At 37.3% G+C, this 16,930-nt stretch overlaps 1 protein-coding gene across 11 annotated transcripts in view; it reads right to left on the bottom strand.

Moving 5' to 3' along the window:
* RIC8B (RIC8 guanine nucleotide exchange factor B) overlaps nt 1-16,930 on the bottom strand; it is a 102,468-nt gene that overhangs the window by 21,022 nt on the left and 64,516 nt on the right. For all 11 annotated transcript variants that reach the window (XR_008300458.1, XR_008300462.1, XR_008300459.1 and 8 more), the window contains 2 exons: nt 12,749-12,893; nt 1,872-2,016 (listed from right to left, as the gene is read on the bottom strand). Coding sequence is in view for 6 of the 11 variants with exons in the window: in XM_053226686.1 (XP_053082661.1) it covers nt 1,872-2,016; nt 12,749-12,893 (290 nt within the window). In the remaining 5 variants the exon portion in view is untranslated. The remainder of the gene's footprint in view (nt 1-1,871; nt 2,017-12,748; nt 12,894-16,930) is intronic.

The following is a 16,930-nucleotide window of genomic DNA, read 5'->3' as shown; positions in this document are numbered from 1 at the left end:
AACACAACAAGATTTCACAATGGTGACTATTCTGACCACACTAACACACCATTCCTATGAACCCTACAGGCCAGGTCCAAAGGCTGAAGAAGATTCTAAAAAGTATGCAGGCCTAAGTATGGACTCTTCCAAGCCAAAACAGTAACAATACCAAACATCATGGTCTTTGATTTAAACAAAAGGTGCTCTCCTCAAATCTAACATCACTTTCACAATCTAACACATTTCTATTTCCCATGCTATTAGAAGAGACCCAGTGTTCTTGTATTTCCTCCAATTTCTTGTTATAGTAGTGTTCTGGTGCTTGTGAGATATGTGATCATTACTATAATAGAGTCATTCACCAAACAAAATCAACAATACACATTGATATAATGACATCATTCATCCATGAGTATTCCAAGAGTTTCTATCTTAGTTGACTTGTCTGCATAACTTGGGACACAATGAATGCCTAATGTAATTTCTACCTTTGTTTAAAAATATGAGACTTAAGTGGTATATTTAATGTCTCAAATGAAGAGAGAGAAAAAAACTGATATGGAAGTATAGTTTATGGAATGGAAAAATCAAGAGCTAGCTAGCAAGACTAATTTAGAATGATGACTTCTATGATTAGGAAAAGATTAAAGTATAATTCCTCTATCTAAGCTTCAGTTACTTGATAGACATGCCCAATTTATAGCATCTAAATGGTAGCAGTCTTAAGAATGTATTGGTTAGAGTCACTGCTAGTTTTATTTTCCCTGAAGCCTTTTCTTTCTAGGATATACTCTACAAGATCCTGCTGCTGAGACTGAAAGCACTAGAAATATTAAAAGTAATAATGCTACCTACTCAGGCCTGATTTGCCAAGGAATATAGGCCATATATGTCTTGTCTGATTAGGAAATGATCTTTGCTGTTACCTTCTGATAACCTACTACTTTCATGTTAACAGGGCACAGTCTATCCTTTAAAAAAAAAAAGCCTAATTTTGCAGATAATGATTTTCTATCCTTTATCAACTACCACATGATCCCCATTACACGCTAGAAACCATCAACAGGAAACCCAACATGTCAACATCATCGATAATGCCAAAAGGGATGGATACACCCTTTTAATATTCATTAATGGAAACCAGAAAATTGAGCTCACGTAACTCCTAATAAGTGGAACTAAGAAATTTACCTGGGATGGGGTTAAATGGGGGAAAAAAAGGATGCGGAGGAAACAGAAGGAAGTAGAGGTGGTTTGTTTTGGGATAAGAGAATTAGTGTCTTTGATTTCTAAGCACTGATTCAGGAAAGACATGATAGTCTCTGGTTTGCCTATTCAAAGCAATAATACATCTGTTAAAAGAGGATTAAGTGTTTGATAAAACTTTACTGTGGAGCTACACTTCCTTTTGTTAGTAATGTACCATTTTATTGATTCATAATGGCTTTTTTGCAAGAGGGAAGATCAGAATTTATGAAACCTATGTTTAGATTTCTGAGAAAGACTGAACCATCAAATAACCAGCTTAAATCCTTGGTCTTGGTTGTACCTTATACAATCCCAACCTACGGAAAGGAAAGCAAAAAGTAGCCACTAATACTTTTTAAGTGTATGATGGTAAATGTCTAAAAATACCAGCTCTCCAAATTCTTAGGAGAGGATAATGAGCATGCAGCAGAACATTTCTTGCAATATTATCTTTCCTTAATCATTTGAAGTCACTCTCTAAGCTACTAGCTACGAAATTGTCTCTAAAAACACTATTAAATGGAAAGCTTCCAAATCCACAGAAGAAAGGAAACACTTGGAAAATGAAAGACAAAGGAAGTGAAAGGTAAATAACCAAATCAAAGGCACAGGCATAGGTGAAAAGAAACTTGATACTATACTTTGGTTTTGCATTTTTGTATTCTTCAGTGTCTGTGTCCTCGTCCTCTGAGTACCAATTATCTCCTCTTCCTCCAGCCAAGAGGCCCCTGGCCGCCAACAGTCCTGCAGCATTCCCATAGCCAGTGTATTTCAGCAGGCTATCCACTGCAAAAACAGAACAGGTTTTTAGACAGGAATCCTTGGGTCTTGGGTGCTCACTGTCATTACTGACTATTTACCAGTACAAGGAAGTTGGAGATCTATACGGCAGTAAATCTTAAAATTGAGAGATTTTCAAAGTGTGTTAGTGGTTATACTAAACTACCCATAAATTCTCTTGCATGCTCTGAGGACCAAAAGTCTTTTTTCAGGTATCAGAAATTCAAGTGGAGCTGTCTGGAATATACTTTGTGGCAGGAGTGGGGCTTCTGTGACCACAAGGCCATTAGCAAGAGTGGTGTTTTAATTTTCTGGTCACAAATCTTACGTCTTTATCCGGTTTTGGAGAAACGATGACTAGAAACTGGAGTTAATGAAACCCAGATTGGAATTTTACCAATTCAGTCATTATCTAAAATCTTTCTTATACCCTTTATAGGAATTGTCGGCAATAACGAAACTTAGGGATATTTGCAAATAGGATAGGCTAAGTTACTACTTTTTCAAAAAAGTCAGCAATAATACATAAGCACATGAGACCCACCAAGAAGGTAGGCCCAGGAGTGAGACTGGCTGGATTTTAGTAATGGCTCTACCACTTACTAGTTGGTTGACTTGGGTAAGTTATTTTACAGCTCTGTATCCCACTTCTTCTAATCTCAAGAATTGGAATAATATCTACTTCACAGGTTAATACATGCAAAGTGCTTAGAAAAGTATCTGGCACAAAGTAAATGCTCTTTCTTTTTCCCTGGGAATATTAGGTAAAATGAGAATTTTAGACTTATCTTAGTCAACAACAACAACAGCAGCAACAGCTCAGTGAACCATCTGATGCAGGACAGTATTACCCTGTTATCAGTGCAAGGTGATATCTCTAAGACAAGCAGACACATACAACTTTTGCAGGGGAACACTGAACTGTAGGATTTTTTTTTTTTCTTGGAAACTAAGCAATCATTAGCAGCTTTATTGAAGAGTACTTTCCTTTCATCAGGTACAGTTTCAAGGTGAGCATCAAAATATTCAATCTATCAGTCTAAAAATAAAAATTTTATTTAAGGCTTTCAATAAAATGTCATTCTAAAGACAACTGTAGGAAACAAACCAAACACTATCTTATTCATGTATAAGGCTTTAGTGAAACCTACATCTGAAATACTATTATAATTCAGACCACTTACTCAAAAAAGACAAAATAAAGCTGAGAAGATTCAGAGGGCAATTAAAATGACTTTGGGACCTGAAAAGGGCAGTGGATAGGCAAAAAGGTGGGTAAGGAAAGGGGACATATATGATCAGAGATGAAATCATTAAAGGCATGGATAGGATGAATAATCCAGGGTAGAGTTGTTCATTAACTTTTCAAATACTTGAACTAGAGGGTACCTTTCTTGACACTGAAAATAGGCAGTCTGGGGACAAATAAAAGGAAGTCCTACATTCAAAGGATATAGCAAACTGGTGAAATTTGTGTGAAAGGAGACATGGATTAATAATATAAGTAGATTAAAGTTTGCATGATTCTCTTTCAACCATTTTCTACCTTAAAACCTATTGGTAACTATTGTCTCCTTGGTAATAATTCTCAATGGGTGCTAGATAGAATCATATTGGAATTCAGTGAGGGATCACGGTGGTTTAATTTGAAAGCCCTTGGAATAAATCTGAATATGCTCCCTTTGCTGACAGGGCCTCTGCAAGACTGGAATGGTTTGGATAAATTAATGAATTCTTAATGGACTTTTAGGGATGGATACAGGTGTTCTTAATATTCACAGAGGTCAGACATTAATGACAGGGTCAGACACAAAGTCAGGCGAAGAATCATATATCTGAATCCACATGGCACTGATACTCTCATTGTGTTTTTGATAAGCCTTACTTTTTAACCAATAAAGGTGTTTAGTAGTTCCAGAAAAAATACTGACTGAAATTGTGGAAGTCTAAATTGAGAAATGAATATAATTAAAAAAATAACAATAAAAAAGACATAAAATGTAAGTAACCACCTACAATGGCTAAACATTAAAATAGTTGAAGAATGCAGAGTTTATGAAAAGCCAAAATAGGTTAAAAAGTAACCTGAACACTAAATAATCTGCTATCTTAAGCAGAAAATCTTCCTGGAAGTTAGTTAATAGTAAGAAATCCCTAGCACTTTTATGAAAATAATGCTTACTGTTCATTCACTGGAACAAACATGTATCAACTCTGTGACAGTTTGGGTTACAAAGGCTATTTAAAGACTTGCTTTGCCTTTAAAGCAGATAAGGTATAGCCACTAGTTTCAGAATCAAATGAACTTTTGTTAATAGGATAAAATATTTTAAAAATAGGGGTTGGGGAAGGGAGATGACAAATGGACTACAAAATTTTCACAGTGAGAAATATTTTCTTTGTGAAGTTCTGATTGACATCATTTCATGGAATGTTTTATAACTACTTTTTAGCTATTTTCAAATAACACTGTAAAATATCCTATTCAATACTGGGAAAGTAGTAAAAAGAAAACAGACTGAACTTGGATGTTAAAGTGAGCTGTGGAGCACCTGGGTGGCTCAGTTGGTTAAGCAACTGGTTCTTGACTTTGGCTCAGGTCAATCTGATTTCACAGTTCAGTTCATGAGTTCGAGCCCTGCATTGGACTCTCTGCTATCAGAGCAGAGCCAGCTTCACGTCCTATGTCTCCCCCTCTCTCTGTCCCTTCCCTGCTTGCACTCTGGCTCTCAAAAATAAACATTTTAAAAAATAAAGTGAGCTGCTAAGGCAAAGAAAAGGTTTTCTGGGTGGCCCTTAAATAAAAAAAAAAAAAGAAAGAAACAACATACAAATTTATTTAGGGGTACCTGGGTGGCTTTGTCGGTTGAGCGTCTGACTCTTGATTTCAGCTCAGGTCATGATCTCATGGTTCATAAATTTAATCCCTGAGTTGGGCTCTGTGCTGACAGTGTGGAGCCTGCTTGGGATTCTCTCTCTGCCTCTCTCTCTGCCCCTGCCCCACTCGTACCTTGTCTGTCTGTCTGTCTCTCTCTCTCAAAATAAACAAACAAACGGTGCACCTGGGTGGCTCAGTTGGTTGAGCGTCTGACTTCGGCTTAGGTCATGATCTCGCAGTTTGTGAGTTCAAGCCCTGCGTTGGGCTCTGTGCTGACAGCTCAGAGCCTGGAGCCTGCTTTGGATTCTGTGTCTCCCTCTCTCTACCCCTTCTCTGCTCATGCTCTGTCTCTCTCTCTCTGTCTCCCAAAGATGAATAAGTGTTAAAAAAAAAATAAACATTAAAAAAAATACTTGGTTTTTTTTGTCCTAGTAATCAACCATGCAGTTAGGTAAAACTGATGCAGAAATGGGACAAATCAACAGTCAGAAAGTTGCAAAAAATATTTCACCACTATTTTATCAAGATACTAGAGGTACTATGAACAGAGGAAAGCAACCATAGTAGCATACTGCAGTCAGAACTGCACTGGTGGTAATGGTGCTGCAGCTTACGCAAACATGGGTTTTATCACACTCTGTCATGAAAACAAAAAGAGGTTCTGCTCTTTACCAAGGAGAAAGAATGGCAGAGCCAGATTCTACCTAGAGACCAAACCCCTTTCTCTGTTATAGAGAGAAGGCTTTATAATCCTTTTCCTTCCAAATACTGCAACTTTTAGAAATCTTATACTAATAGCTTCCTCTAACTAGTCTCCCTATTTTCAATCTCATGTCCCTCTAATTCCTTGTTCCATACAGCTGCCTCATAGATCTGTGTAAAGCAAAAATTTGTTATCACCTTCCTGTATAAAACCTCTAAGATCTGCTTCATTTCCTGGCCCCTGCCTTCTTTTCCCAAACTCATCTCCTATTATTCCTGCACATCATGGATTCTTCACATCTTGAACTAGTCTCTTTCCTATACATACCAAGGCTGTTTCCCATTTCTCTGCAAAGACTTTCTCTGACCATCTCCACATAACCAATCATTCCCTTTTTCAGGCTGCCACAGTACCGGGCACATTCCTCTCTTATACTGAAATTATTCCTTTACATGAAGAAATCCATAAGATTGTATATTCACTACACTACATTCAGATAGCAGAAATGTTTGCTCTTTTATTATTATCTCTAAGGTACTTTGTTAAAACTGGAGATCCAAAAATGAAGACAACATGATCTCTGACCTAAGGAAACTCAATGGCTAGAATGCAAGTTCAACAAATTAAGAGTTAGAATATAGCAGATGTAAAAGTACTAAAAATGGGTGTAAGTAAAAATGGTACAAGGAGGACAATGATTAACTCTGCCTCCATGATCAGACAAGTCTTCACAGAGATGATACTTAAGCTGATCTTCAAGGATAAATAAAGCTTGCCATGCAAATGAAGACATTGCATGTAAAAGGAACAGCATTTGCCAAGTCATGGAGATAATGCCAAGAAATGGTACAGTATGATCAGGCGAGAACAAAAAATATAGCATGAGTAAGCAAAAAGTATAAAGTAGTAGTAAATTTATAATTAGTAGTAAATTTAGAACTTAGAAGCACAAAAGGCAGGCCATGGAGGCATCTAAGAAAATTTGGATTTTACCAGGTGACAGGGAGTCACTGAAAGTTTTACAAGGTGGTAGTGATGAGATTATATTTGTATTTTAGAAGAATCTTTTTGCTAACCACATGGAAGACAGACTGAAGAAAACCTGACCAGAAAGGAGGGATATGACTTATTAATAGTTTATATTAAGAGATACACTGAATTGGGAATCCCCAGCAAATTGGCTGAAGCAGAAGCCAAGCAGAGGATAAGATCACTCAGGGGACAATGTAAAATGAGAACAGGGGTCAGGAGAGAACTCTAGGGAACACTGGCAGTTCAATGTGGGCAAAGACAGTTGTTAACTTTGATTGAAAATAAAGGTCAGAGGAAATCTAGGAATGTATGGTAGCACAGAGATAGAGTGGCCAATAGTGTCAATTACAATGATAGATGCAGTAAAATGAAGGCTAAAAAATACCCACTACTTTTGAAAATTAGTTACCTTGTGAGCTTACTAAGAGCACTTTCAGAGGAATCTGGGAGGTAGAGAAAGGCAGTGGAAAGCCTAATTTGCAGCAAGCTGAAGCCTGAGTGGTAGTTAGGATACTAAGAGGAAAAACAGATTAGTCATTCAAGAGGCGAAGATATAAAGGACCGTGATGTCGAGATGTGTACAGGTTGAGGAAAACACATAGAGACAGTTAAAAACAACAACAACAGCAACAACAAGACAGGAAGAGAAAAGATCAGAAAAGGGAGACTTCAGCTACCAGCTAAACAGACACCTACCTATTCCTCAGAGACTCAAATAAAGGAGACGAAAGTTTCCAGTTGTGAGGCTATGTGCTGAGGGTGTTTAAGCCTTATTTATCTTTGTAATTCAGCTCCTACCACAGTGCCTAGCACACACTGGTAATTAATGAATGTGTTAACAGGGGGAGGATTGTATTACAAATTGTTTTCTTTAATTAAAACACATAAGGCCTCTCTTTAGGCCCCCTGGACAAAGTACACAATTGCCAGAGCTGGTAACATAAGTTTAGATTTGGCTCAACAAGTTGGTGGGCACGAGCACAAGTTAACCTGTGGGCCACTGTCAGTTGGGGATATAGTTTAGCCTGGCAAAGATGGGTATTGATGACCCTTGGATGACTCTTTCTGTGCCAAGGCTGCCATGAAATTTTGCCCTTTGTATCTTGTCCCATTTCAATCTTCCTTCTTCTTTTTTTTTTTTTTTTCAACGTTTATTTATTTTTGGGACAGAGAGAGACAGAGCATGAACAGGGGAGGGGCAGAGAGAGAGGGAGACACAGAATCAGAAACAGGCTCCAGGCTCTGAGCCATCAGCCCAGAGCCTGACGCAGGGCTCGAACTCATGGACCGCGAGATCGTGACCTGGCTGAAGTCGGACGCTTAACCGACTGCGCCACCCAGGCGCCCCCCAATCTTCCTTCTTAATTTAGTTTCTGTGTTCCTAACCCAATTTGCTGCCTGCTGTTTCCACTTAGTGGTCTGACTTTTAAGACTTCATCATGATACCTTCACTTCAAACTTAGCTGAATGTCCTTAAGAGGAAAGTTCAACATTGATGAATTATCTGAAATTTATCTCATTTTAGTATAGTTTGCATCCAAACCCAATCCAAACTCCAAAATCTGATGACTTACAAGTTGGATGTGGACTACGAACTTTTTCTTTTGGCTAGATAGTTTAAAAAAAAATTTTTTTTAACATTTATAGTAATTATTTTTGAGATAGAGACAGAGCATGAGTGGGGGAAGGGCAGAGAGAGAGGGAGACACAGAATCCAAAGCAGGGTCCAGGTTCTGAGCTGTCAGCATAGAGCCTGATGTGGGGCTCAAACTCATGAACTGTGAGGTCATGACCTGAGCCGAAGTCAGACGCTTAACCGACTGAGCCACCCAGGAGCCCCTAGATGGTTTTAAATTATAATGAGTTGATAGCATTTAAAAACTGGGAGATTTTATGTAAAAATCCAGAATCCTGGCTTCTCCTGAAAAATCGAGAATACTGGGTAACATTGCCATATGTTCCTTCATGATAACAACCAGTTGGAGCTAAGTAGCAGCAATATCTTCTCTCCAATCTCGCACAATCTTCTTGTTCCCCTACTCCCAACCCACCATCTTCCCACCAATGAGTTAAGTTTCAGTTTTCATTCACCTTCTTATGTCCAGTCCATTTTTATTACCAGCCTGGCACTTGAAGGCATGTGAGTTTGTAACCCTTGATAAGAAAGTAAGTGATATGAAAACAGAAACCTTGTTTATCTTTATACTTCTGTATTCCCTGGCTATAGCTCAAAAATTATGAGTAAATGGTTAAATGGGTAAAGTTTTATTCCAAAAGAATGTATCTACTAAACTTAAAATCAGATTGGAAGGAAAAGCAGATGAGCATACATAGAATTGCTAAAGGTCAAGTGAAACTGATATACTTTTGCTAATATGGGTTGGCTTTGGGCTCAAAGTTAGGACTATAAAACCTCAAATGTAGGGTTCAAGAGGGAACAAAGCTAATACTTTCAAATGAAAAACACTGAACAAATTCATATATAAATGCATATGCCATATTTGCTATGACACTAACTCTTAGTAAGGTGATTATATTTAGATATGTAATATAATTTATGAAGATCTGTAATTATAGAAGAAATAAGCTTTAGTTTTCCTCTTTAAAATTAAAAAAAATTTTTTTAAGGTTTATTCATTTTTCAGAGAGTGAGAGAGAGAGAGAGAGAGACAGAGCATGAGCTGGGGAGGGGCAGAGAGAGAGGGAGACACAAAATCTGAAATAGGCTCCAGGCTCCAAGCTGTCAGCACAGAGCCTGACGTGGGGCCCGAACTCATGGATGGCGAGATCATGACCTGAGCTGAAATCGGAGGCCTAACTGACTGAGCCACCCAGGCACCCTAAATTTTTTAAAAAAATACAAGAAATGCATGCTCACTGTAGAAAAATTACAAAATACACAGAACTAAAAAAAGTCACCAGCCATCCTACTACTCAAAGGTAACAATGGATAAGATGTTAGTATGTATTTTGATAAACCTCTTTTGATGGATAGATACATAGGTATGATTTAGATTTATGTATACATACATAATTATACTTTACAAAAACAGCTCATTTCTTATCTTGGAAAAATTGATTCAATTCAGCTTACATGTGCAAGGCACTATACGAGTCACTTAATCCTAAAATGCTGTATCAATCTTTTCTCAAAGTCATGAAAGAACTGAATTATTTAAAAGAGCATTTGTGATAACAGCTGAAGATAATTACTCTAAGTAAAGAAATGTGGCAGAATGGAAAGAGAGGACTCAAATTTGGGCTTTAGCCCTTAGCAACTGTACAACCTTGAGTAAATTACTGAAACACTCTCAACTTTCAGGTTAATTCATTTATGATACTGAAATAATAATATTTAAATTATAGGGTCCTTATGAGAATTAAATGAGATTATGGCCTAGGATGTTTGGAACATGATACCCCAATATATAATAGCTGTTTATTATTATTGTTATATTGATAAAATTATGTTGCTAATATGCCATCTTAACAGGAACTGAAGTGGCTGAATCAGTTAGAAATAAAGTTTAAGAATTCAGTGGGTAAACTCAGTAGCAAAATCTCTAAATAATTTTATTTAAAAAAGGGGCCCTGGGTGGCTCAGTCAGTTAAGCATCTGATTCTTGGTTTTGGCTCAGGTCATGATCTCATGGTCTGTGGGATCAAGCCCTGTATTGGGCTCTGTGCCAACAGCATGGAGCCTGCTTGGCATTCTCTCTCTCCCTTGCTCTGTCCTTCTCCCACCTGCACCCCGTCTCTATCTCTTTCATAATAAAAATAAACTTAAAAATAAATCCTGCTTAAACAAAAATGGGCAAAACACCTGAAAAATGTCATATGAATGGCCAACAGGTCTTTTTGTGAAAAGATGCTCAACTTAACTAATCATTAGGAAAATGCAAATCAAAACCGCGAGAGATCACTGCACACCTATTAGGATGACTTTTATCAAAAGAATAAGAGATGAAAAAAAAAAGAGATGATAAATGTTGGCAAGGATGTGGCAAAAAGGGAACCCTTGCACACCACTGGTGGGAATATAAATTGGTGCAGCAACTAAGGAAAACAGTATGGAGTTTACTCAAAAAATTAAAAACAGCAGTTTTTATGATCCAGCAGTACAACTCTTCGGTATATATCAGAAGCAAACAAAATTACTATCCCCAAGAGCTGTCTACACTCCCATGTTCACTGCAGCATTATTCACAATAGCCAAGATACAAAAACAAGCCAAATGTCCAATGACAGATGAATGGATAAGGGAGAGGTGGTACACACACACACACACACACACACACACACACATATGTAAATATGTAAATATATATATTTCAGCCATGACAAAGAATAAAATCCTGCTATTTGTGACAACAAGGATGAACCTAGAGAACATTATGCTAAGTGACTAAGCCAGAGAAAGACAAATACCATATGATTTCACTTACATGTAGAATCTTAAAAAAAGAAAAAAAAATAAAACTCTTAGAAGGAAAGAGTAGAATGGTGGTTAGGGACAGGAGAAATGAAATTAACTATAGTTAATAGTATTGTGTTGTACACTTGAAATTTGCTAAAAGAATAAGTCTTAAACATTCTCACCACACACACACAAAGGAACCATGCAGGCAGCAGACATACATAAGTAATTAATTGTGTTAATCACATCACAATACACACACACACACACACACACCCCAAATCATGGTGTATAATATACTTTAAATATATACAATTTCACTTGTCAATTATACCTCAATATAGCTGGGTAAAAAAACAAAAGAGAATTGAACTTAATATTTTGGGAGAAGTGAGTGAAGTTTTCTACCTCCAAATTACGTTTCACAAAACTGAGGTACTTTAAAAAAGTGGAATATAAAATCTGCTTAGATAGAATTTTTATACTACTACATTTTTAAATTTTAATTAAAAAAATTTTTTTTGAAATTCTTATTTTAAGTAGGCTCCACACCCAATGTGGGGCTTGAACTCATGATCCTAAGAACAAGAAGTCTCATGCTATACCTACTGAACCAGCCAGGTGCCCCAATATACATATAAAACTAGGAGCTGAAGAAAGAAATAGGTAAAAATATCTGGATAACTTAAAGTTCCTTGTTTGAAGAACTTGATTTTGCAGAGCAAATAACCCATATAATTTTAGGAAATATTTAAAATTGTTAGATGTATCTCAGAAGACAATCACTTTATATATGCTTATAAAATGGTGTTTATTACATTGTAGTATAGTTACTTTCAAGTTTCTCTCTACTGGGGCACCTGGCTGGCTCAGTCCGTTGAGTGACTCTTGATTTCGGCTCAGGTCATGATCCCTGTGTCGTGGGATCAAGCCCTGCGTTGGGCTACGTGCTAAGCTTGGAGCCTGCTTGGGATTCTCTCCATTTCTCTCCCCTTCCTCCTGCTCGCTCGCTTAAAAAATAAAAAAATTAAAATTAAAAAAATTAAAATTTCTCTCTACCTCTATCTTATCCTTATCTCAAGGGTAAGGGGTATATCTTAGGCATTTTTGTACTTTCCATCTTCCATTTTATATTTCCATAGTATATGTAGCTCACATTGAATAATTATTTATTAAATAACCTAGGGAAGAAACCAAGACTCCAACAGTTTTAATTCCAAGAGGAATTACAAAAGGGAACTAACCCAGGGCTTTGCCTGGTTATCCAAACAGTAGCACCCTGGCTCAGTTGGTAGAGCATGCAACTCTTGGTCTCTCAGGGTTGTGAGTTCAAGCCCCATGTTGGGTGAGGAGATTACTTAAAAAAATAAAATCTAAAAAAAAAACAAACCCAGAATAGTAGCACCTGAATTACTTAAGCAGATTTTCCATAATGGCTCCAGGTCCTCACTCATCAAGATTAAGAAGTCTGGGTTAAGAATACAGAAGGCAAAGTTTAATGTGAGTGTGTTTGTACATCTTAATGACTTCAGAAGCATACAGAAAATTTTTTAAATTATTAATTTTTAATATCTCCTCAGGCCCTCTAATAGAACAGATAGGAGTAAGCTCTGAAAAGAGTGGAATGAGACGGCCACTACTAACAGAAAGATTTCTTAAGTTCCCTCGGAAAAATAAAAATGTAGAGAGCAAAGAGAGTTTAACCTACCTCTCTCTTTGCAAAGGACAAAAAGGAATTCAGCAGCAATCTGCTTGACTCCAAGGTCAACATGTGTCATGAGGCGCACCAGCTTATTTCTCACAGTTGAGCCAACTTCAGGACGATTTGTCACATCCCTCAATGGTGGTAAAACCTAATGGCAGAAATGCAAAAGCATCATCAGTTGTGGGTACTAGAGTAAGTGAGGATGGCACCATGCAACTGGTCAGTCTTATAATGTCTATGAGCTCAGTTTTCTATGAGTGGAAAAAGCTTTTTAAAAATAAATAGGTTTGCTTTCAAATAAAACTAAATAACAACAACAACAACAAAAATCCCACCTCAAATGATTTCAAGTTTGTAATTAAATTTCATTTGAAGAGAAACACCTCTTCACTGTACCACCATGATATACTCAAATTCATTGCTGGGTTTTTATTTATTTTAGTGTCTGGAATGCCTTTGCCTGCTTCCATCAAAATCCATTTTGAAGCAAGGGTCAATCTATCTTCTCTATCGTCGATGGGGCCTTTCTTAATACTCTCATTCCTATTGATTTTTCCCTTTTTGTAATTCCTGCAGCATTTTCAGTATTTACTAAAAAAATCTGTACTTATGTTTTCTTGTTGTTTTATAATAAAAATGGCTACTAATTATTGAATACTTTAAAGGTGCTAGTTCCTATAAGAGAGGATATACATATATATTCTCTATACTTGATCTCTACAGTAACCTTGCAAAGGAGGCAGTAACATCACCATCACCCTATTTTATCAATTGACCTGCAGATGGCTTGCTTGGTTTGTTTGCTTGCTCACTCACTTCACCCATCCATCCACCCAGCCCCCTCCCTCTTCAGGTTCTCCTATCTCACTGGCTGCTTCATCTCAGCCTCTTCTGCCAATTCTCTTTTCTCCTCTTGTTTTCTAAGTGTTGGAAAATTCAAGGGTTGTGCTCTTCGGTGACATTCTTCACTTAATCTATTGGTGATTTCAACCAGTTTTTATGGCTTTATACAGTCTCTATATAGTGATAACTCCCTGAATTATATTTCTATCTTAATTTCTTTACTGACTTCCAGACTTTTAAAGCTTTCTCAAATTTAGCATGTCCTAAACAGAAGTCTTGATGCTCCCACCAAAGCTGTTCCTTCTTAGTTTTCCATCTCATTAAATGGTAAATCTATTCTTCCAACCGTTTAGTACAAACACCTTAGAAACAGCCTCTTCTCATCTAATCCACCAGCAAATTATATTGTTTCTACCTCTGAAATATATCCATAATTCAACCAATTCTCACTACTCCCTCTAGTATTACCAAATCCAAGTTACTGATATTTCTCACCTGAACTGGTTATTACCACAACCTCCTAGTGGTCTCTGCTTCAAACCTCGCCCTTCTATGATTTATTCTCTACAAAGCAGCTAGGGATCCTTTGAAAGTCAGATCATGTCATTCCTGGTCTCAGTCCTCCAGCTTCCAGGGCTTCTCATCTTACTCCTAGTGAAAACAATGTCCTTACAACTCCCTTAGGTTTCACATAATCCAGCTTCCTGCTATTTTTCTAACTCCAATTTGACTACACTTCTGACCTATGCTGCTACAGCTGCACAGGCCTCCATGGAACTTCTTAAAACACACCATGGTCTTTGCATTTGCTGCTCCCTCTGCCCAGAAACACTTTCTCTAGAAAATTGTGTGGCTCATTCCCTTCACTTTAGGTCTGTGTTAAAATGTTGCTTACAGGAAGGCATTTCCTGACCACCCTATATGACTAACCTTGAGCATTCTTTTCTGTGCACCCCTACCCCCCGCCCGCCACTTTAGTCTTCCTCACAGCATTCATCACCACCTGATACAGTGTATATTTTTCTTTACTGTTGGCCTTCTTCCACAAGAGTCACTGCCATGGGGGCAGGGACTTCTTTCTGTTTTGTTTACTGCTCTCAGTGCATGGCATATTACGATGTTCCATAAGTATTTGCTGATTGAAGGAAGAATGAATGAATTCAAAAATCTTCTTTTTAAAGATTTTATTTTTAAATAATCTCTACACCCAACATGGGGCTTGAATTTACAAAAGAGTTGCATGTTCTACTGACTGAGCCAGACACTCCTCAAATACCTTTTTAAAAGTGCCTTCCATAAGCTAGGCACTAAGGTAGTAAATGACAATAAAAACAAAGTCAAATAATAATTTACTGTGCTGGACCCTTCATGTGTATATTATTTTATTTAATCCATTCAACTGACTTTCTTGTTTTCTCTCCTTCTACACTGAATGCCTATCCTGAATCAGGAGGTATTGGAGACACTGGAGATACAGCTGTGAACACAAACAGAAACTAAATCCCAGAAAAATGAATAAGCTACCAAAGTGTTTACAGAACCCATATTCAGTATTTCTGATAGGGTAGAGCACCATGATTTCTGTGCTCTATAGGCACAAAGTCACTGCACAATAAATCCTTATTTGATTCAGCTAACCATATTGAGTTCTATATGGTCTCTATACACTGAATGTAGAGAAGAATGAGACATCTAACAAGTGATTTCATGTAGTATGCGCCTACTGTTCCAGAGTAAAGAATCTATTAACAAAGGTTATCACCCCAAAATTTTGTTACCAATGTTTTGGGTTTCTTAAAATAAAATTTTTTAAACATAAGTTTGTTGCTTTCATTGTTACATACCACTCCCAAACTGCATTTGTATAGACTCATTCCATTTCCTCCCAAATACTACCCTCCAACAAATTTTTTATTTTGACAAATCTTGTCCATCTCTTCTCTCAAATCCACAGATTCCTCATCTCTTCTGTAAACCTCTCCACAGACTAACCCAACCTGGGTTGGTACTTTCTACCATCTGTTCTCTTTCTACCTGCCTCAATACTTAAGACCAATTTCCTTTGGGTAGGCATGTGTTGGGTTCATTCAGGTAATAATGAAATAGGGTGTAATAATTAACTAGCCGTCATTCCATTTACACGATTACCAAAACTAACCACCTGTTACTTTATGTTCTGCCTTTCTTAATCATCATAGTTGAGAGTGCATCTTTCTCAGGAAGAAAGTGGATTTTTGTGTGTGTCTTGTATCTTTAGTTATCTTTACTTGTCATGTCTCATCTCTTTATACTGTAGTGCCTCTTTAAGGACAAAAAGAGGGTCTCATAATCTTTGTTTCTACATAATATGTGGCTCAAGAGCTTCACATAGAGAAGTTGTTTAACAAACAGGTTTTTTTTGGCTCTTCTGGCCAGAGATCTAAACTCTAAACAGTTCAGTTGAACCTGGATCTCCTTTGTGAAAAAGCTAAAATATAGAAAATTTAAAATATTTTTCATTTATTATTCACCAACTCCTCCTAGTCACAGTAGAATGTCTTAAAATAATCAACTTGGAAAATGACTTCAATTCATTAATCAACTAGTTTACTTGGCTTAAATGATTATTCATGCTTTCAGGGTACTACTCTCTTCTTCCAATAGACTGTAAATTCCTCAAAGATAGAGTCTCTACTTTCTAATTTCTCCTTAGCAGCAGTATCTATTAATGTACTTCACGTATGGTAAGGTGCTTACTAAATCTTGATCATAAACATAAAGGGGGGGAAATGAAGCTGGTTCATTTAACAAGGGAAATTCTGTATGGCAAAAAATGAGCAGTGGAGTGAATGGTTGTACCATGCACCGAAATGTGGAAAGAAGGAAAGAAACAGGGTGAAGGGATGGGAATCAAGAGCTTAGTTGGGTATATGTTAAAACTTAAGATACCTACTATACATCTAAGGGGAGGAGATGAGTAGGCAGCCTGTTATATCAGTCTGGAGCAGAGGGGAAAGGTCAGGGCCAGAGACATAAATTTGGGAGTCATCAGCATACAGATGATTTTCAAAACCATGACTGCTGAATGAGATCACCAAGGGAGTGGAAATGGAGACCAAGGCAATATTGCCTCGGGGCACTCAAACATTGCAAAAAGGTTCCCTATTGTGTCCTAGAAACCAAGTGAAGAAAGCATTTCAAGAAGGAGAGAATACCGCATTACATTAAAATGCACTGGAGAATTAAAGAAAAAAGGTTTGAGAACTATTAGATTTGGCATTACCGGGTTGATGATTTTTGATGAGTGCCTCTGCAGTGGGGTGGAAAGCCTAATTACAGCGGGTGCAGGAGAGAATTAAAGAG

This window comes from Acinonyx jubatus, chromosome B4 (genome assembly GCF_027475565.1).
Source record: "Acinonyx jubatus isolate Ajub_Pintada_27869175 chromosome B4, VMU_Ajub_asm_v1.0, whole genome shotgun sequence".
In the NCBI taxonomy this organism is placed as follows: Eukaryota; Metazoa; Chordata; class Mammalia; order Carnivora; family Felidae; genus Acinonyx; species Acinonyx jubatus.
The sequence above is the reverse complement of the archived record's forward strand: the minus strand, read 5'-3'. Positions and strand labels throughout refer to the sequence as shown.